At 41.8% G+C, this 22,083-nt stretch overlaps 1 protein-coding gene and 1 long non-coding RNA gene across 2 annotated transcripts; one reads left to right on the top strand and one right to left on the bottom strand.

Moving 5' to 3' along the window:
* The first annotated feature begins 3,315 nt into the window (after positions 1-3,315).
* Positions 3,316-4,134, top strand: crygm2d1 (crystallin, gamma M2d1). The gene is made up of 3 exons (NM_001020681.2): positions 3,316-3,381; positions 3,483-3,725; positions 3,815-4,134. The coding sequence occupies exons 1-3, from the start codon at positions 3,370-3,372 to the stop codon at positions 4,085-4,087; spliced, it is 528 nt and encodes a 175-aa protein (NP_001018517.2). The 5' UTR covers positions 3,316-3,369; the 3' UTR covers positions 4,088-4,134.
* Positions 4,135-17,006: 12,872 nt separating this feature from the next.
* Positions 17,007-18,892, bottom strand: LOC137496470 (uncharacterized). Its single transcript, XR_011016833.2, has 5 exons — positions 18,819-18,892; positions 18,644-18,698; positions 18,474-18,549; positions 18,223-18,399; positions 17,007-17,883 (listed from the first exon to the last, which is right to left on the bottom strand). It is a non-coding gene; the product is annotated as an uncharacterized lncRNA (long non-coding RNA).
* Between the last annotated feature and the right edge of the window lie 3,191 nt (positions 18,893-22,083).

Raw genomic sequence — 22,083 nt, 5'->3', positions numbered from 1 at the left:
CTCCATACATCATCATATGTCATCGTGATCTATTGCTTCAAATGAGATCAGACGATCGCGACTGCTGTAGTTATTTTAGGTGCGTTATTTTTTGTATTTCTTATCAGGAAATCGCTGAAGGCATATATTATGTTATCATAACGATCTAATGTGGCAATAAGATCATAGTTATACTGTGCATTTAGAGTGGCCATATTCATCTTTGTAAAAACACCAAAAACAACATTAACATAATAGCAGGCACTGTAAAAAGCTCATTCCCAGCCACTAGACTTTTCTGACAAGGTATTCAAGTGTCATCGAGTGACAGAATGTTGTGGAACTTCTGCACATAAGTTATTATTAATTTTTTTTAAGCATAACGGTAAAACACGAATGCGGTTATGAATATATTAAAACATGTTTGTTTGGTTCTTAATAATGACAAAAAATACTAATTTGTGCATCTCCTTACTTCCAGGTTCAGCAATACTGCCATTGTGGCTGGTGTTTTCTGGGAAATTTTCTTTCCCCTTGGTTTCGAGTGTGGTCATGAAAAATCTTAGTTCGAAGGGTTATTCACCCCTTCGCCTTAGCCCTACGCCTTCAAGTTAAAGAGAATTGGGACACCCCTACCCCTTGACTTGAACTTGCAAAACAAGGGGTAGGGGTAAGGGGAAGGGCTAAGAGGTAGAATTGGGATTGATTGGGTTTTAATTTGCCCTCCTACTGTTCGCAAAGTTCAATAAATGTGTGCTTTGTTTGACAGACATTCCAAAAACAGACTCAGTCAGCTCACAGTATATTTTTATTTGAATGAAATCATTTGATTTAGCCAACTTTCTAACAATACGTGAATAGTAACATTTCCATATGAGATTGGGTTTCTCCTCACTAGTCCATTCTACTTCACTCTATTAATCTTATTTGTATAGGTAATGTTGGTCTGCAGATTTGGCTGTTATTTTTTATTTTTTTGTAAAGAAAACTAAGGATGATATACAAAAGAAGATCATAAGGACATAAGCATGTTAAAATCTTTAATATGAGACAATATGTTTAAATTGTTCTCTAAATCTTACACAGAAAATATGTGGATAAGGTAAGTGCAAAATCTTCTCCAGAAAGTGTTTACATGCTATTTACAACTCTATGAATTGGTCTGCTCTGTTTCTACCTTTTTTGCAAGGGTTATGAATAGTAATGCTCTCATGCTCCTGTCAGTTTCTGATGTTATAGTCACACTTTATTTTGATGGTTTGTTTGTTGAATTTAAGTTACATTTGATCTACATGCCAACTAATTCTCATTAGATTACAAGTAGACTGTTAGTTTGGGGTTACGGTTAGGGTTAGTGTAAGTTGACATGTACTTACAAAGTTATAGTCGTTTAAATGTCTGTTGAAGGACCAGTATCAACAGATATTAAGCAGACAGTCTACTAATACTCAAAAGGGCCATCAAAATTAAGTGTTTCCAAAATCATACTTTGTTGTTTTAACAAATTGATCATATGCCTTGCCAAATGATAATTGCTTGAATTTAAGTTTTGTAGAAAGTCACATTAGCTAGGAGCAAATGTGCTCTGCTAGCAAAATGATAACCTAGCCTGCTCCTAATGAGGAGTTCAGATTTTAGCCCTGATTTTTGCATGCCAACAGGTTGTGAAATAGCAGAAAAATGCCCAGAATTGGAAGCAAATCAATACTTGTCAGTCTGTGTGTATCCACTTGTCACTGATCCATTGTGTAGTGTGAACAGCAGCAACTGAACACTTCCCTTGAGTCGTGCAGTGAAAACAAAGATGATTGGACAACTTTGCTTAAGTTGTGTGTTGTCCAAATACAGGCTAAACTATAATTCAATGAATTAATAAATTTATTTAATCAGCTGAATGAATTTATAATCCGTCTTTCCTATATTTATCGTTCTGACAAGCTGTAATGAGATATGAGATTTGATTACACGAGTTACTTGTTTATATCTCAGAGTTGCTGAATAGTAAACTGTGGTGTACTGTAGTATAATATACCATGTAGTAGAAAGGATGATTTGGTAATACTGGGTGAATTATTTATATCCTTATAGTTGTTGTGTTGGGCGTCACGGCGGCCCAGTGGGTATCACAATCACCTCACAGCAAGAAGGTTGCTGGTTCGAGCGCCAGCTGGGTCATTTGACATTTTTGTGAGGAGTTTGTATGTTCTCCTCATGTTGGCATGGGTTTCCTCCGTGTGCTCAGGTTTTCCCCACAGGCCAAAGACATATGTTATAGGTGAAATGAATAAGCTAAATTGGTCATAGTGTATGTGTGCGGATGCAAGAATGTATAGGTGTTTTCTAGTGTTGGGTTGTGGCTGTAAGGGCATCCGCTACGTAAAACATATGCTGGATAAGTTGGCGATTCATTCCACTGTAGTGACCCCTTATTAATACATGGACTTAGCCGAAAAGTAAACAAATGAATGAATGAATGAATGAATAAAAGTTGTTGTGTTACCATATCAACTGTACAGTTACCACATCAGACTAAATCAAGTACTTTACTACAAAATTATCTTCTTTTCCATTTCATAATACGATTATTTTGCTTGTTTTAAGGAAAAACTTAACACAAGACATAGCTTAACTATAAAATAGCTTTTATTTAGGAGTTTTTAGATATTTGGGCATGTATTATGGTTCAAATACATAACAGTATTTACTATCAATTACATTAACACTTTGTAATGTGGGTATACAGGAAATATTTTAAACCACCTCAAACTTAGAACATAAGGAAATTTGTTTATGTACATTATGTTTATTAATATGCTATGAAACATTGTGGCCAGTCTAATGCTGTTGATGATACAGAGTGTTATGTAGTGGTCAGTTTTATGCTCTGACTCATATTTTTCTATGATCTTTTGTTTAAATAAGATTTACAGAAAATAATGAGGTTTGAGGCTCATGATATATTTTTCCAAGTACTGATCATTTATTATTCAACTATGCCTAAGGATTTTATTTCACTAATGACTGGAGAACATCTTTCAAACATATGCCAATTAGATTATATTATTCCAAAAAAGATGCTGAAAGCTCAGTAGACTTAACATCCAGACAGACATTTGAACATTTGTACAAAACACAGAGTAAATTTCTTCCACAAATGTAGGGTCAGAAGTATTCTAAAGAACAATTGACTGCAAAATGACAAAAGAATGTTTTTTGGTTCTATTTTGGCCTCTATGCCAACTTGCACAGTCAGGAATTGACTAACAATAGCTACTGTGTAGTCTTTAGTCTTGGTTTAGTATAAAGGTACAGGTGACAGCAGTTAGTCAACAAGCAGAATTGGCTTCAGATTCTCCTTTGTGGAACCACCAAGGATCATCTAACGCAACCATGATGGGCAAGGTAAACATCATTGCTGCTAAAGTTTACATACAGTCAACTACACTTTTTTGAATTTAAATGTTTTAATTTAAACAACTAAAACAATAAATTTGAATTTTCAGGTCATCTTCTACGAGGACAGGAACTTCCAGGGTCGCTCTTATGAGTGTATGGGAGACTGTGGTGACTTCTCCTCCTACATGAACCGTTGTCACTCTTGCAGAGTGGAGAGTGGCTGCTGGATGATGTACGATCAGCCCAACTACATGGGAAGTGGATATTTCTTCAGGAGAGGAGAGTATGCTGATTACATGTCTATGTTTGGAATGAACAACTGCATCAGGTCCTGCCGTATGATCCCTATGGTAAGATCTATTTTATTATGTATGCATTTATTTGCTTATTTGTTTTTTGATAAAAATATAACACTAAATTGACTTCTGTTTCACTACAGTACAGAGGATCCTACAGAATGAGGATCTACGAGAGGGACAACTTCATGGGTCAGATGTACGAGATGATGGATGACTGTGACAGCATCCAGGACCGTTACCGCATGTCTCACTGCCAGTCTTGCCATGTGATGGACGGCCACTGGCTCTTTTATGACCAGCCCCACTACAGAGGCAGGATGTGGCACTTTGGGCCTGGACAGTACAGGAACTTCAGCAACTATGGTGGCATGAGGTTCATGAGTATGAGGCGTATCATGGACTCCTGGTACTAGTGTCCCTAGTGTACTAGTAATGTCTTAATAAAATAAATTGTCACCAACTTTGTGCTTTGACATTGAATACTACATACGTTTACCTGACAAATGCACACAAAATACACCTGAACTAAAAAAGCTCACCCACTGTAATCTGGTTTATTCCCTTAACAGGGGTTATTACAAAAGGAGGAACCACTAATTACTCTAACATACTTTTTAATCAGTTGATGCCCTTCCTGCCACTACCCAGAAACCCAGAGAGTACAACCCACAGTGCTGGGAAACACCCTCATAATTAAAAACATTTAATTTTACTTAAATTAAGTTTAATTCATTATGACAATTTTCTCCAAACAACTTTAGTGCAATTTCAGTAGATTGACAGCAATATAATAACAGTGGCTATTATCTCCCATTACAAATATTTGTTGCTTGATTACATCATTAATGAAAGATGGCAGAAAGTGACCCCAGAGATATTTATACAGAGAGGTCAGATAATAATAATAATAATAATAATAAAATATATTAGGTAAATTGAGTTTTTATTAAGCAAAAAAACAGCATTCCACATGAGGACATTATGCAGCAGTGGTCAGATTTCATTGAAAGTCTGGGTATGTAACCAGCTAGTATATTTGTATATTTTTTTCAAATATGTTAAGAATTCATATTATAATAAAGTACATTTAGCAAATATATCAGCACAAATAATTATTCACGGCTTTCACACAAAATAAGAATAATTGTAACTAAACCTATGCTATTATATTTTATATGTTGATATACTGTAACGAAAATTGATTCAATGTGAAGTAGGATATGAATGAAATTATAGGTTGTTACAATCAGTGTTTTGTTTCCAATACAATGAGTGTTTTCCAAAATTGGCCAATATTGCTAATAAGATTCCACATTTATGAAATTACTGTTACTGTTCCTACAACAAGCTTTATTGTTATTAAATTGTAATGTCATTGTTCTTAATAATTGAGCTTATTTAAATTGCATAACATGATAGAAAACCCCAAATTCCATATTTCCAACTGTGGTTTTGTGCCTGATTTGACACCTTTATTACATGGTGTCCACATCTGTGTACTGTTAAATAATTTTTAAATAAATAACATTTTCTGCTGTATGTTCTCTATTGTTGCTTACAATGCCATTCATATCATGTCTAAACATGTGGAAAGTGCAAGAGGTTCCACTTTACTCTATTTGCGCAAGCTTGCTGAGCATTTACATTTTAAATTAGTTCACAAAGTGAAGTTTATTTATAATCTAACTTCGAGAGGATCACGTGCTTATGATTGCTTGCAGACGGCCCCACATTATTCAATTTATGATTTATCAATCAGACGATTCCTGAGCCACTATAAATACCCTAAGTTCCATATAACACCTTTCTTTGTTTTGAAGAATCCCCCTTTCCATCCCTACTCCTCCTCCTTTCCTAGATGGGTGACACGGTGGCTCCGTTGTTAGCACTGTTGCCTCATAGCAAGATCGTCACTGGTTCTAGTCCTTACTAAGCCAGCCCAGAGGTGGGACCAAGTCATTGTTTGGCAAGTCACAAGTAAGTCTCAATTCATTACCCTCAAGTCCCGAGTCAAGTCCCGAGTCAAGACAGGCAAGTCCCGAGTCAAGTCCCGAGTCAAAGGCAACAAGTCTCAAGTCAAGTCCAAAGCCCTGCAGTTTGATTTTCGAGTCTTTTCGAGTCTTTTTAACAGAAAAATAAAATATATACAGATTAGGTATGGTTGTAAGATCTGTATTAATTAAACAAACCTTTTTTTATGAAAGAACATTGCTCAGATATATAAAAATACAAATGCAATTTTCTGAAAAAGTACTGAACAGTGCTGCGTCTCGTCTCCACAGCATAATGCACAAGAACGAGTTCCACCAAAAAAAGACTCCATTTTGCCTCACATGACACAGAAATTGCAGGTCTACTGCTGTCTAATTCATTAAGTTTAGTTGTGCTATGTTATGTCTTCGGTGATCAACTTGTGATTAACCAAAATTACATAACCTCAATGTGGTAGCAGTAGACCAACTCCTGTATATGCTGCAAAGTTAAATTGAGTGAAATTGGAATTTTGTCAATTGAATCTCGTGTGTGCTAAAGAGATGGAGTTGCAAATCCGTCTAGCAGCAATGTAAAATGGTAGCACATATTGTTAATGAAGTAGGCTACTTCATACAAACAATAACGTTGTTTTCTTCACATAACGTTGAAGAGCTTTGCTCTCTACCTTGTGTGATGCTCGTGCACGGATTTCCTCTGTTTGTGGACAAAACTGATTGCGACTTCTCAAATATACACTGCTCACGCGCAAATTTTCTCTTGCTCTCAAATATGCACTGCTCACACACAAATTATCTTGAGCGCTCTCAGAGATTATATGCAGACTCACAATTTGTGTCGTGTTCCCTCTTCCTTTCATGCTTTTAGATATGATTCATATTGCTGCACTGTTTAATAACAATACCCAAAATACTAAAATAGACTTACATGTTAAATGTTTAATCTAATAAACCATAACATTTTTGGTTGTTTTATATGATGAGATATTTTCAGTTTCAAACACTTAAAGACAGAAAATAGACCAGTGGTGCCCCCCTGAAAATTTGCTTAGGGGTGGCCAGAAGAGGCCAGCTACGTCAGTGGCACCAATCAATCCACAATAATTTAGTGGCTGCTATTTATTTATTGAAATATTGCATTGTATTGCATTTATGTAAGTAGATTTAAATAAATAATGTCAACAGCAAAATCATATCGGGGTGGCTAGAGTTTACACAGGGGAAACATCCCTTGTAAAGGGTTTTACACCACTATAAGGCACCACTGGAATAGATGTTGGATGTAAAGAATACATTTTATTTTAAAAGCATTTAAACAAAAACTAATGCAAGCAGAAATGTAACTGTGATAAAATAAGGAAACACTTGATAAGGTATTGTAGCCTACTGTACTATTCACTCTTCAAATAAATCTCACTATCAATCTCATTTTATCATGGCAGCTAAAATAAAGTAAACTAGTGTCTGCTGGCTTCCACTTTGCTGATGAGATTGTGGAGGACATTTTCCATGTCATCCTCTTCATTTTGAGGAAAGCTGTTCCACAGGGCCCCTGAACACGTATATTGGCATGTACTGTGTTTTGAACAGTAGCCTACTACAGTAAAGAACTTCAATTGATCAGTTGTGGTAATACTATAGTTGCTATGGTAACACAAGTGTAATATAAACAAATTACCCAGTGCTGTATTATTTTACAATATAGGGTATTTTAAACTACAAATCACTACACTTTACTGTAGTAAAACTACACTTTGTATTTTATCTGTTCACTATTGTTAATACTACTATAATAAGTACAATACAAGTATACAACAAGTATAATACTCAAAAACACTAGAATTTATTAAAGAATTTACCTTAACCTTTTAGTTTTTTGTGTATTGTAAATAAATAGTAAAGCAAGAAAGAAACCATATCAACATTCTTGGAATAACCCTTCGCTAAGCCTCGCCCTCCTTAGTTACTGTTGCTACGCCTGTCAAGCTTTCATGCCTGGCACATCTATTACAGTGTGTATGTGCTGGTGTCAGACATTCCTAAGGATTTAATTAGTAATTTTTGACAAACAGGTCAAAAATGAGGACTGCAGTATACATTACAGGGGTATATTCACAACATAATAGCAACTGATTAGAGAATAATTTTATCAAAATTGAAGCAAGGTTAGCCTAGCAACCTCATACGCTGAACATTCAACAGCATAGTTCATGCACAGCAGGAGAGGTGAAATTATAAAATAATCTAATAACCTAAGAAACTGATAGATTTGTGCCGAATATTGGCATCATTGACCCATAACAGTGTACAGTACCTATTACTGTCAGCATGTTTGTGTGCTCTTTATCCAGTTTTTATTCAAATTTGCAGTTAAGTGGAAGAAAAAAAATTGAAATGCAAATCAAAGTATAAATAACAGAAGTGAACAAATAGATATTTCCTACCAGCAAATATTAGTGTATGTATTTATATGCGTTACAATGGCAAGGGTTTAAACTAAGCAGTGCTCATAATATCGAGTGGAAAAAAAGAAAAAGACCGCTGGTAAACATAACCTGCTTTTTTTTTTTTTTATAAGAACACAGTTTAGATCTGTTTAGGATAAGAGGAGTGTGAGTTATTGCCACCTATCACTGAATGTGATTATCGAAAACAAAATCAACTTAGCTGTTAACTCCTTTACCGCCCCTCACACAGCTTGATCCACGCTGGCATTTCTCCTCTTGGGCTTTAGGTTTTGAAAAGGGAAAAATCCCACCACCCAGTCCAAACTTTTAGGATAGCGGGTGTCAGATTTGCACAATCCAATAATTGCGCAACGATTTGGCTTGTTTCCCTCGCTCGAAAGCTTAACAGAGCCCCTGTCCGTAGCCACGATTGGTAAGCCGCGATTGGTGGGTGGCGGTTTTTGGGCGTGGCTTAGCGAAGGGTCAGTTTAAAAGGAGGATCCCGTGAGAGCAAAAGCACTAAAGGTATGAGACGCCATCGTAAACAAAAGTCAAGCGAACGCAAAGAGACTGAATGCACGAGAGAGAGAGAGAGAGACAGAGAGAGAGGTTTATGTTGTATGTGAGAGAGAGAGAGAGAGAGAGAGAGAGAGAGAGTATTGGCACGCGAGTATTGGCTCGATCTCAAATTCAAATTCTCTCTGCGTTCGCTTGACTTTTGTCCACTCCGGCGCCTCATAGTAGTCACGTTGGATACTGTCGAATCAAAACAATCTACCGTGCTTTGATTGGATGTCATGCCGAAAGCGCGCATGCTGTCACACACACACGCACACATAAACGGGGAGAGAGAGAGAGCGGTCCATGTCAACATACTTTTTTATCTTTGGGCTTTTCATGGGAAGCAGCAAGTCTTTACAAGTCAATAGGGGCAAGTCCTAGTCAAAGTCCGAGTCATTTATGTTCAAGTCCAAGTCGAGTTGCAAGTCTTTTTATATTTTGTCAAGTCGAGTCTAAAGTCATCAAATTCATGACTCGAGTCTGACTCGAGTCCAAGTCACATGACTCGAGTCCACACCTCTGAGCCAGCCAACGTTTCTGTTTGGAGTTACCATGTTCCCCTTCGGTTGGGGAACTCCAGTCCTATAAGTGGATTTGATCTTTGTGAAAATCCACGAAATGGGAGGATTCGGATCAGAAGCCGCTTGTCTGGAGAGTATTGAACGGGTCAATGAATTAAATGAATTGGCAGCGTAGGCTTGCGCAGGTGTGCTGCATTGCCAATTATCCCAGCATATAAGCACACCTGGAGCGAGCAAACGCCATCCTTTTCGCTTCAGATCCTTTCTGAGTGAGTCGATGAGGGTTCCTCTTGCTATTCAGCACTTCAGAGCGAACGAGTGTCTCCCGGTCCAGAGTGGGTTTTCGCGGCGGCAGACGGTCGAGCTGGGTTTCTCCCTTGCCTGCGGTTCTTTGGGTCCGGTCCTCCAGAGCAGTGCGTATTGTTGCAACTTTTCTAAAAGAGCAACACAGTCGTGCAGCACGTCCTTTTCAGGATGGCGCTCCGCTTGTGCGTTTCTGGATGCGGGGGGTTTCCTGGCTTCGGATGATGGACACGATCACTGCATTGCATGTTTGGGGCTCCAGCATGTTAATGCAGTGCTCGCGGGCGGTTCATGTTGTCATTGCGATGCCATGACTGTTGCACAGCTAAGATCGCGGCTAACTTTCGTAAGAAAGCGAGCCACCCCAGTTGCCTCCTGTTCTAAAAAAGCAGCGGGCGCTCGGGCAGATCTGAGGGTTTAGTGGGAGATAATCCGCCGCCCACGGGCTCGCAGACCTCTCACTCCTCACGGCGCTTCATCCAAGCTTCGGGCAGTGGGAGTGATCCGTCTAACCAGATGGTAGCTCTTACGCTTGCTGACACCGGAGATCAGATGTCCTCTGCGGCATCGGAGGGTGGGCTTTCACTGTCCGATAAAGATCCGGACCCGCTCGCCCCCTCCGGGCAGGTGAGTGCCGTCAAATCAGATCCTGAAGCGGACATGTTAGCCGTGCTTTCCCGGGCTGCTTCGGCCGTGGGGTTGGAGCTGGTTCATCCCCCAGCTTCGCTGCTGGACCGACTAGATGGGTGCTACGTAGAGGACTAGAAGGCGAAGCCTTCGAAGCCTCTCGTCTCCTTCTTCCCGGAAGTGCACAGTAGGCTCACGCAGTCTTGGAGGGCACTTTTCTCTGCCCGTGCTGAGCAGCCTGGCCCTCCGCCCTCACCGCCATTGACGACGGAGCTGCCAGGGGGTATGAGGCGATCCCGTCAGTAGAGCGCGCTATCGCGGTCAATCTTTGTCCGCGTGGCGCCTCTACGTGGCGGGGTTTGCCCCGCCTCCCATCCAAAGCCTGTAGGTTGTCTGCCTCCCTCGGAGCCAGAGCTTATAAAGCTGCGGGCCAGGCTGCTTCTGCTTTGCACGCGATGGCCACCTACCAGCGCTACCAAGCGCAGGCGCTGGCCGAGCTGCACGAGGGCGGGTCTAACCCAGGCTTACTACATGAGCTGCGCACCGCGACCGACTATGTTCTTCGGACTACTAAGTCCGCCGCGTGTGCGCTGGGGAGGACGATGTCCACATTTGTGGTTCAGGAACGCCACCTCTGGCTAAACCTGGCCGATATGCGCGATGTTGACAAAGTTCGCTTTCTTGACTCGCCCATATCCCAGGCTGGCCTGTTCGGCGACACCGTCAGTGAATTCACCCAGGAATTCAAGGCGGTGAAAGAGCAGTCAGATGCGATGGGCAATGTCATCTATCGGCGCGGCCGTAAGCCCACTCCGCCCGCCGAGCCATCCACCTCCGCTGCTCCTCGCCGAGGGCGGCCGCCAACGAGTGCTGCTACGCCCCCACCTGCGCCTCCGGCCAAGCGGGCGCAGTGTATACCTCGAAAGCAGGCAGCCCCCCCTGCCCAGAGCGCCGTTAAGTCCGGTAAACGAACCGCAAAGCGTCCCTGAGACAGGCCATCCGGAGAAGAGGAAACTTGCTCTTTCCCCACTGGGGGGCGGGGCCCCGATTACAACGGTACTTTTCAGTGCCACCAAAACATCAATAAAAGAGCACTTTTCCCCTTCCCCAGATGTGACAGCACAAACTCTGCCAGTCCGGGACGCGCTGCCTTCCGGCTCGCAGATTCTACGTGCTTCGCCAGTGGCTCATGAGTGCTGGGGAGGGGTCTCCCTTCCCTCAGCCCTCCAGCCCTCCAGCCCCCTCTCCAGAGTCAGGGTGCGGAGCCAGAGCGAATCGCTCTCCTCCAGCTCTTCCGCGGGACCCTCGTGCTTCCCGGATCAGCACACCCACTCCGCGCTGCCCCACCGCTGATACGTCAGCGATTGTAGCAATGACTACATTAGCGAGGGCTCTGCCTGCCTGGTTAGCGCGGGCCAGCCCCTCGCGGTGGCTCATACGCACAATCAGACTCGGTTACGCGATTCAGTTCGCGAAATGGCCCCCCAAGTTCACGGGCGTGTATTTCTCCAGGGTCAACCCCCTGTCCGCCCCTGTCTTGCGAGAGGAGATTGCTGCCCTCCTGGCGAAGGGTGCAATCGAGCCAGTTCCTCCAGCCGAGATAAAGAGTGGGTTTTACAGCCCATACTTAATCGTACCCAAATAGAGCGGTGGGTCACGACCAATCCTAGATCTGCAAGTTTTGAACCGCTGTCTGCACAAGCTGCCATTCAGAATGCTCACGCAGAGGCGCATTTTTCAATGCGTTCGTCCTCGGGATTGATTTGCAGCCATAGACCTGAAGGACGCGTATTTCCATGTCTCCATTCTTCTATGCCACCACCAATTTTGCGTTCGAGGGTCGAGTGTGGCAGTACAAGGTCCTCCCCTTCGGGCTCTCTCTGTCTCCGCGGGTCTTCACCAAACTCGCGGAGGGTGCCTTAGCGCCCCTTCGGCTCGCGGGCATACGCATACTCAATTATCTCGACGACTGGCTGATTTTAGCCCACTCGCGGGAGCAATTGATTATGCACAGGGACAAGGTGCTTCGGCATCTCCGTCTACTGGGGCTTCAGGTCAACCTAGAAAACAGCAAACTCGCCCCCGTGCAGAGGATCTCTTTTCTCAGGATCGAGCTGGACTCGATCACCATGGTAGTGACCTCTCCGAGGAACGCGCTTGCCTGTTGCTGAACTGTCTGAGAGAGCTCGACAGCAATCTAGTGGTCCCACTGAAGTTCTTTCAGAGGCTCCTGGGGCATATGGCATCCGCAGCCGCTGTCACGCCGCTCGGATTGCTCCATATGAGACCACTGCAGCACTGGCTTCACGATCGAGTCCCAAGTCGCTTATGGCACGCGGGCACACACCGGGTCTCTGTTACTGCGCTGTGTCGCCGCGCACTCAGTCCTTGAAACGACCCCTCATTCCTACAGGCCGGTGTGCCTCTAGGACAGGCGTCCAGCCATGTTGTTGTTTCAACGGATGCTTCCAACAAGGGTTGGGGGGCCGTGTGTCGCGGGCATGCAGCTGCGGGCCTGTGGAAGGGTGCCCAGTTGCATTGGCATATCAATTGCCTAGAGCTGTTGGCAGTGTTCCTCGCTCTCCACCGCTTTTTACCGGTGCTGGAGCGGCAACACGTGCTGATCAGGATGGACAGTTTGGTGGCGGCAGCGTATATCAACCGCATGGGGGTATGCGCTCTCGTCGCATGTCTCAGCTCGCCCGCCGTCTGCTCCACTGGAGTCACCCGCGGCTGAAATCACTCCGCGCCATTCACGTTCCAGGCACGCTCAATCGTGCAGCCGATGCGCTCTCACGACAGCTGTTACGCCCTGGAGAGTGGAGACTCCACCCCGAGTCTGTTCAGCTGATATGGGGGCGATTCGGGGAGGCCCAGATCGATCTGTTTGCTTCCCCCGAGAACGCTCATTGGCCTTTGGCCCAACCGGACCTGGATATCAGAGCTCTCACTCCTCGCGACGGCCCTCCCCTGGCGGATCCCTTTGAGAGAGGACCTACTCTCTCAGGGACAGGGCACCATCTGGCACCCTCGCCCCGATCTTTGGAACTTCCACGTGTGGTTCTTAGATGCGAGGAAGACTTAGGTAACCTACCGACTGCGGTGGTTAATACCATCACTCAGGCTAGAGCCCCCTCCACGAGGCGCGCCTACGCCCTGAAGTGGAGTCTATTCACTGAATGGTGCGTCTCTCGCAGAGAAGACCCCCGAAACTGCCAGATTAGTGTTGTGCTCTCTTTCCTTCAAGAGAAGTTGGACAGCAGGCTGTCGCCCTCCACTCTCAAGGTTTACGTGGCTGCCATCTCCACTTATCATAACGCGGTAGCTGGCAGCACCGTGGGAAAGCATAACCTCATCATCCGGTTCCTTAGGGGTGCTAGGCGAATTAATCCATCTCGCATCTCCCCTCTTGGGATCTCGCCCTCGTTCTCACGAGTTTGCGAGCAGATCCCTTTGAGCCACTCAAATCAGTATCTCTAAGATTTCTGTCCCTGAAGACAGCTCTGCTGGTCGCGTTGGCTTCCATCAAGAGGGTCGGGGACCTGGAGGCATTTTCGGTCAGTGACTCGTGCCTGGAATTCAGGCTGGATTACTCTCACGTCATCCTGAAACCCCGCCCGGGTTATGTGCCCAAGGTTCCTACCACCCCCTTTAGAGATCAGGTAGTAAACCTGCAAGCGCTGCCCCCGGAGGAGGCAGACCCAGCCCTTTCTTTACTTTGTCCAGTTCGCGCTCTGCGCATTATGTGGACCGTACTCAGAATTTTAGATCATCTGAGCAGCTCTTTGTCTGTTATGGCGGTCGGCAGCAGGGAAGTGCCGTATCGAAACAAAGGTTATCCCACTGGATTGTGGATGCCATTTCACTTGCTTATTCGAGTCGAGGTCAGCCGTGTCCCCCGGGAGTGCGTGCACACTCAACTCGGAGCGTTGCATCCTCTGGGGCTTGCTGCGGGCTGGGCGACACCCAATACATTTGCAAGGTTTTACAATCTGCGAGTGGAGCCGGTTTCCTCAAGGGTATTAGGTAACCCTTTGGTGATGGAGGAAACAACTTGGTAGGGTGTTGAGACACGCTTGCTGCACCATTTTCCCTAACACAGAGATACGTGCGCCTTTTTATCTGTCAGTAAAGTTCCCCGTCAGGTCAGCACTGCAGATTCCTCCGTGGTCCCCAGCACTGACTCAGCGGAGGAGTCACTTGCTGGCCCACTACGTTGTAGGTCTGCCCGCTGGTCAGCCCGCGTTTTGGGTATAGGTGGCTGCTATGCGTGATCCCCACTAGGCGATCCCATATGCTTATTCCGCCACGGTTAAGTCCCCCCCCCCCTGGGCGGACCCGTGTCTTCCCTCTCCGCTAACCACTCTTTTGCTATGCGTACTCCCCCTTTTTAGGGCTAGTCCATATGTAAATTCTGCCATCTATCCCCCCTTGGGTAACGGATGGCCTCCGCAGCGTCCTCCCTATCGGGATTGCACGCTTCCCAACGTACTGTCGTATTTTCCTAGAATTATCTAGATGCTCACGACTTCCCAAAAAATATATCTAAATCCGTAAGACTTCTGTTGAAGTAGGATTAATTAGGGCCAGGGACACGTTGGAGGACCGCGCCTCCCATGATGTGGGTGCATCACGCTTGCTTGACTATCCCCTCATCGGGGGCGTTGGTGAGGTGCAGTCATTACGGCGCTTTCCATAGTTCTCACATTTCGTGGATTTTCACAAAGATCAAATCCACTTATAGCACTTGAGTTCCCCAACCGAAGGGGAACGTTCGAGGTTACAGAAGTAACCCTTCGTTCCCCGAGGAGGGGAACGGAAGTGCTATACTCCGTCGCCATAATGACTGTCCCTTAGCTGTTTGAAAGTCTCTTCAGCTTAAAAGGATGGCGTTTGCTCGCTCCAGGTGTGCTTATATGCTGGGATAATTGGCAATGCAGCACACCTGCGCAAGCCTACGCTGCCAATTCATTTCATTCATTGACCCGTTCAATACTCTCCAGACAAGCGGCTTCTGATTCGAATCCTCCCATTTCGTGGATTTTCACAAAGATCAAATCCACTTATAGCACTTCCGTTCCCCTCCTCGGGGAACGAAGGGTTACTTCTGTAACCTCGAACGTTCTCCTTGTGCTCACGTGGGTTTCCCCCGGGTTCCGCCCACCATCCAAAAACATGCAACTTAAGTTGATGACTAATCCAAATCAGCATCATAGACATGCTCCTAATAAGTAGTCATCTCTTAAGAGCAATCACTATCTGTTGATTAGTTACTACAGCAGGGGTTGTCTCAAGATCTACCTGAGCTTAAACTTTCTCTTTCTCTTTCACAAACAGGAGGGCGGCACGGGCTCGATAATCTTCTTTTAAGCTCAGGGCTTGGGACAGCATGCCAAACAAGCTTTATAATCAATCATCAGCTAAATGTGAACTCTTGAAAGGCATGATATGTGAACGGCACATACAGCTTTCATCTCAGGTTTCCAGCCATTTCCAGCCTGGTCTTAGCTGGCCAGTCTGGGAGATGACCAGCTAAAACCAGCTTGACCAGCCTAGCCAGGCTAGGAGTCCAGCCAAAACTAGCTATGTCCAGCTTAAACCAGGCTGGTCAAGCTGGTTTTAGCTGGATTTAGTTGGTCATTTTCCAGCCTGACCAGCTAAGACCAGGCTGGAAATGGCTGGAAACCAGCCTGGAAATGGCCAAAACCCCTTTATAACCAGGCTGGTCAACCAGCTAAAACCAGCCAACCAGTCTATGCTGGTTTAAGCTGGATTTTTCAGCAGGGCAGTATTGACAACAGTCAATTGACAACAGATTCTACATCAGCACAAATACATCTCTCACTCAGATGTCTCTTTAGTCTTGTGATCTGCAATACTTCACATTTTTCTGTCAGACATTTGATAATAATCTTTTTTACTTTTGAAACGTTACTTTATATGTGCTTACTGGAGACCGTAACATTCCATAATCAACATTTACAGCGAAATAAAATAGACTATAATTTAAAGCCTTTTTACACCTTCAGCAATTCTACAGTGCACTGTACAGTAGCTCAACAAATACGAGTTTAACACAAGGAACTGTCTTTGGTTTAATACTCACATTTCAAACCGACCGTTTCCTCTTCCTCCTTCATGCTGCGGCTTGCTGGAGTAGAAAGGTATCCACCTGGCGTACTTTTTATGGTTACTAAAGTTTCAAACGTACTCCTTTTCTTAAGGCATGTTTGCTCCTACTATGAAATAATTAAGCAGGCATTTTTGAACGCAAATCAGGTATAGATGCGGTGAATCTCGCAAAGGGGGTTTCGGTTTCGAAGTTCAGCCTCCACATCGCTAGAGCGGTGACGTCACGCCCCATCCCCTATTGGCTGAATTTCTCTGAGAGCCCACGTTTTGGTTGGCAGATACACAAGTCACCTTTGCACCAAATGTCACAGTGATGTTTGGTGCAGAAGAGCGAGAGAGCAAAACGTAGATTTGCAAAAACATCGCTTGAGACTCATAGCGGCAGATATTTGTGTTCGTGCTTAAAAAAATAAATCAAACATTTTACACGCGTTCAGCTCTCTTAGTGCGGATACACATTCTAATCTACAGATGTGCAGGTTTTGTCTGTGACTTCACATTTCTGGATGCATGTGTGTGAATGTGTTTTGCACCATACACTCTCAGAAAAAAAGGTACAAAATTGTACCTTTTAGGGTACAAATGGCCCGTCACTGGGGTGGTACCCTTAAGGGTACAAATTTGTACCTCTATTTAAAGGTACAAAATTGTACCTTTTTATATTATATAGCATTTTCAGGGTACTGACCCAGGCATTTTGATCCTTTGGTGACTGCATGCACAAATAAATAAATAAAATATTTTGGTTTGCAGATGTCCATTTTTATTTATTAATGTAGAAATATTTCATTACAACTCACAACTGAATGTGTAAAGAAATAAAATTACACAGCAAGTATAAAGCAGACATGTAAAACAGAAAGAACAATTTAGATAAGAATAAAAACTAAATAATCTACACTTAATACAAAGACCACAGAATACTGTTTAAGATTTATAAACACATTACACAGGCTACATCAAGTACTGCAGTTTATAAAGTCCAAAGTGTTTGTCTTTAGTCAGAATACTCGGTCATAATAAATAATTTGTCATCAAAATTTTCTCTGTATTTCAGAATGAAGGCAATGTTTCTCTGTAAATTGCTTCAACAGTGCAGAAAACCAAATACATCAGTAGCCTCTTCCTCAACATCAGTAGATTACTCCTCATCATCCTCAAGTGGAGTTGTAATTTGTTGTAACACAATGTGTTTATGCTTTTGATAAACATGACATGTAAAGCACTCATAACTGGAAAATGTTCTTTGATAGTCATTAGGACCACAAGTTATTTAAAAATTAGCTTTATGCATGAATGATAGCAGTGTCTGTGCTGGATTAACTTGATTGTGATTATCCCAAGAGCATGTAGAGAAACAAAAAACAAGGTTGATCACTCTGGTAACTGGAGTAGATCGAGGCTTGTCACCGTCCACAGTTCATTCAAAACATTCCACTGCAGAAACATCAAGGTGTTCTTCTTATAAGATGGATATGTCAAAAATGTATATTCGTCCACATCATTAGCCCGGCCAATCCCAATCCCATCAACTCTGAAGACTGCCGTGACTCGTCTTGTTAACACAGTTGTCCAGTCGGTGGCCTCCTCCTGTACTTGAACTGTTGGATGTGGTGAAGATGGTTCACTGTAAATGACAAAGCAATAATTAAATTAATATCAGTCACTCTATCACTAATGAAGAGAAAATCAACATGCATAGAAAGTAAAATAATTAATATTCACCGATTTAAAAAAAAAAAAGTATCACAGATTAAAAGACTAATATAAATTTAATTCATTCATTCAATTTCTTTTTGGCTTAGTCCCTTTATTAATCTGGGGTCGCCACAGTGGAATGAACCACCAACTTATCCAGCATATGTTTTATGCAGCAGATGCCCTTCCAGCTGCAACCCAGTATTACGAAACATCCAGACACACTCATTCAAACACACATTTATACAATACAGACAAATAAGCTTACCAAATTCAGCTATAGCGCATGTCTTTGGACTTGTGGGGAAACCGGAGCACTTGGAGGAAACCTTCACGAACACTGGAAGAATATGCAAACTCCTCACACAAATGCCAACTGACCCAGCCGAGGCTCGAACCAGTGACCTTCTTGCTGTAAGGTGACAGCACTACCCACTGCGTCATCCTAATATAAAGAATATCAAGAATTATAAAATGCATTTATCACAGCATATACAAAACAGAAAACAACATACGCACCCAAGCACAACGAAATGTTGAAGTGTCTCGCTTAACAAGGCTGGCAACATGAGAAGTGCTGCTGTAAAATCAATTCCTGGAACATGTGGCATACAAACAAATATGAAGGGATCCATACAAAGCTAGGATTTAATAATATTAATCAAGTGGAGAAAGTTTAGAAAGAGTACCTTAGAGTCAGGTCCATAGCATTCTTAAGTTGATCTCTCATCTTTCGATGAATACCTAGAAAATAATTTTAAACACGTGGGTGTACATTTATTGTTGTTTGTAAGTAAAAACCTACAAATTTAAAATAGTATGTAAGCCATTAAAACCATGGTATAGATAATGAGACATACTTACATCTTGTAACTGAGCCATGCTTTCATATGACCTGCCTTCATTGGTCTGATGCTGTTAGGCTGCATTCTGTTGTTCAATCTTGTCCTGAAATACAATTGGAAACTTTATAAACTTCAGGAAAGCAATAAGATAAAGCAATAACTATTTATTTATAGTATTTTATTTATATATAAGTATAACGTTAAACGATAGTAAAGCACCAACAATTCTGGACATGAGAGTTTGTGGACACTCCTCAACATTAATGTAACTTAGACACTGAAACGAAGATATGTACAAGCATACACACGCCACGTTTGTAACTAGCCACGTTTACATAATCAGTCGCTTTGCCGGTGACAAAATTGTGATTTTTCTTCACAAAATGGCGGTGTATATAACTGTCTAAAATTACATTTCCGCGGTCAACCGTGGCTAGAAAATGGCCTCAAAATATAAAACATTATCGATAATTACAAATTCCAGTATTAATAACAAAAGGTTTTATATCAAGGTATATGAAGACTTCAGTCGCGCCAGCTCCGGGCCACACCGCACATTACTCACGGCCCGATTCCGGTGCACGGTTACGGCAGCGTCGGCTCGCTTCTGCCGCCGCATCTGGCCCGAGTAACGATTCAGAAGACGGACTCGGGCAGGCGAGAATCTAGCCGCAACTGGCCCGAGTGTATTTTGCTATCTGGGTTGCGATTATATTCCGCCGTGGCAACACTTATTAATAAAGCAGTTACGTAACATATAAGGCGCGAATACGTAACGTAGGCGATAAAGGGAGCTTTTACACCGAGAAAACTAACAGCATATGGTACTCACCGTCTATAACGTTATGTCCCTCAGTGACTTCGATATCACATTGTATTAACTTCTTTAATAAGCTGCAGACATCTTAGCAAACTCCATCCTGCAGGCCAACGTACACCAGCCAGCCCGGAGCACAAAGCGGGGGAAAGCCGAGACCAGAGAGTCAGACAAAATCAACAGAACACGGCTTCACATGTAAAAATGAGACTGAAAATATATCTTTAATACATTCTTACCTGAAAAGTGTGGACTCCAAAATAGACTTTTCTTTGAAAAGCGTGCGAAGTTCTGTGTAAACAGCCAGCATACTCGACCGACCGCCTCAGTAACAAACACTACTATAACGTCTCATCAAGCCAAATTCTTAAAGAGACAGCAACATCACCACCTGTATGAAGATGCTGTCACTCTGCATGGTTCTTATTCTACATCCCATATACTATAGGGACTTAAACAGTTAGCAAAGACCAGTATTTACGTTTTTAATGATTAAAATTACATTTAATTATAAATTAAATTATTAACATTTTTGAGACAAAATGTAATTTAAATACATGAAAAAAAATTAATTATTAAAATATTTAATTCAATCAATTTATTTATTTATTATATTTTTAAATTATGTATTTTAGTATTAATGTTTAGTATTAATACATTTAAATTAGTGTTATATAGTGTCTTGATCTTATCATGAGCTGAGGGTACAATTTTGTTCCTATAGGGAAACAAAATATATAATTGTACCTTTAAAGGTGCCAAATTGGTCCTTTACGGTACAATTTTGTATCCAAATGTGCTATAAAAGGTACAAAAATGTACCTTTCAAACCTAAATCTGGACATTTGTACCTTTATAGCCCATTTGGGTACAAAATTGTACCCTAAGGACCAATATGGGACCTTTAAAGGTACAATTTTATATTTTGTTCCCTCTAGGAACAAAATTGTACCCTCATTGTACCTTTTTTTCTGAGAGTGTATTCACTGCAACAATTGTAGCAAAGAACATGAGCGGATGAGTTTCTGCATGTGTGATTCGTCCGATGGGATTTGTGCACCTGTACTTAAGGATTTGTGCAGGTGTATATGTTGAGTTGTGTTTGTTGGAGATAAAAAATAACTACTCATTTGCAAATTTGCTCTGCAAGTACAAATTTACTGATACACATGTGTGGCAACTACAAATTACACTTTTACAGCTGCTTGGGAGTTTTGCACCAAAAATACCTTCATAATGGACCATAAATATCTAAATTTGATGTCAGAATTATAAGCCCTCCTCTTTATTTTTTTCCCACAATTTCTTTTTAACAGAGAGAAGATTTTTTTCAACATATTTCTGAACGTAATAGTTTTAATAACTCATTTCTAATAACTGATTTATTTTATATTTTCCATGATAACAGTACCTAATATTTTACTAGATATTTTCAAGACACTTCTATACAGCTTAAAGTGACATTTAAAGGCTTAACTAGGTAAATTAGGTTAAATAGGCAGGTTCGGGTAATTAGGCAAGTTATCGTATAACAATGGCTTGTTCTGTAGAATATCGAAAAAAAAAATTGCTTAAAGGGGCTAATAATTTTGAACTTAAAATGTCTTTAAAAAAACTGCTTTTATTCTAGCTGAAAAAACTAATAAGACTTTCTCCAGAAGAAAAAATATTATCAGACATACTGTGAAAATTTCCTTGCTCTGTTAAACATCATTTAGGAAATATTTAAAAAAGAAAAAAAATCAAAAAGGGGCTAATGATTCTGACTAACAGTATGTGCATGCGCTTTTTGATTTAAAATAAAATTTTAAAAGTTACCAACAAACTTCTTTCTTATTGTCCTTATGATGTATTATTTGCAAAGCTGTGAAAATAACTAATTGAGTCCTTTTTTAAACGGAATTTTGGAACATTATAAATCTTGGAAAAATTGACTAGCTGTAAACACCTTCTGGATGCACTATATAGTTGGGATTAACATGCTTTTAATGATGACTTCAGATAAACAATACAGAAGATACACAACATAACAGTATGTATTGCTGTTAATACCTTAACTAAAACATGTTCAAATATTTAATGCACTGTGAAAAATAAATGTAAATATATGCTTTAAATGTAGTTCCAATAAATATCAAACAAAAATAAAGGAATAATGGAGTATATGCACACAGACTTTTACATTTCATTCAGCCAGCCCAAGCACTTCCGGTGAACTGTCGAACTGTGAACTGCATTACAAAATTGTCATGTTTAAGATTTCTTAAAAAATCACTGATCTTCACGGCCTGATTGAAATACAAATTAAAGTGGGTCTCAGACTGCACAAGAAGAATTCCTTTTTTTGCACCATGTCTTTATATATATATATATATATATATATATATATATATATATATATATATATATATATATATATATAATATTCTGGGCTGTATATAATATTCTGGCCAATGATTTGGGTTGT

This window comes from Danio rerio, chromosome 9, assembly GCF_049306965.1.
Source record: "Danio rerio strain Tuebingen ecotype United States chromosome 9, GRCz12tu, whole genome shotgun sequence".
Taxonomy (NCBI): domain Eukaryota; kingdom Metazoa; phylum Chordata; class Actinopteri; order Cypriniformes; family Danionidae; genus Danio; species Danio rerio.
This window is presented reverse-complemented; position numbering and strand designations above follow the sequence as displayed.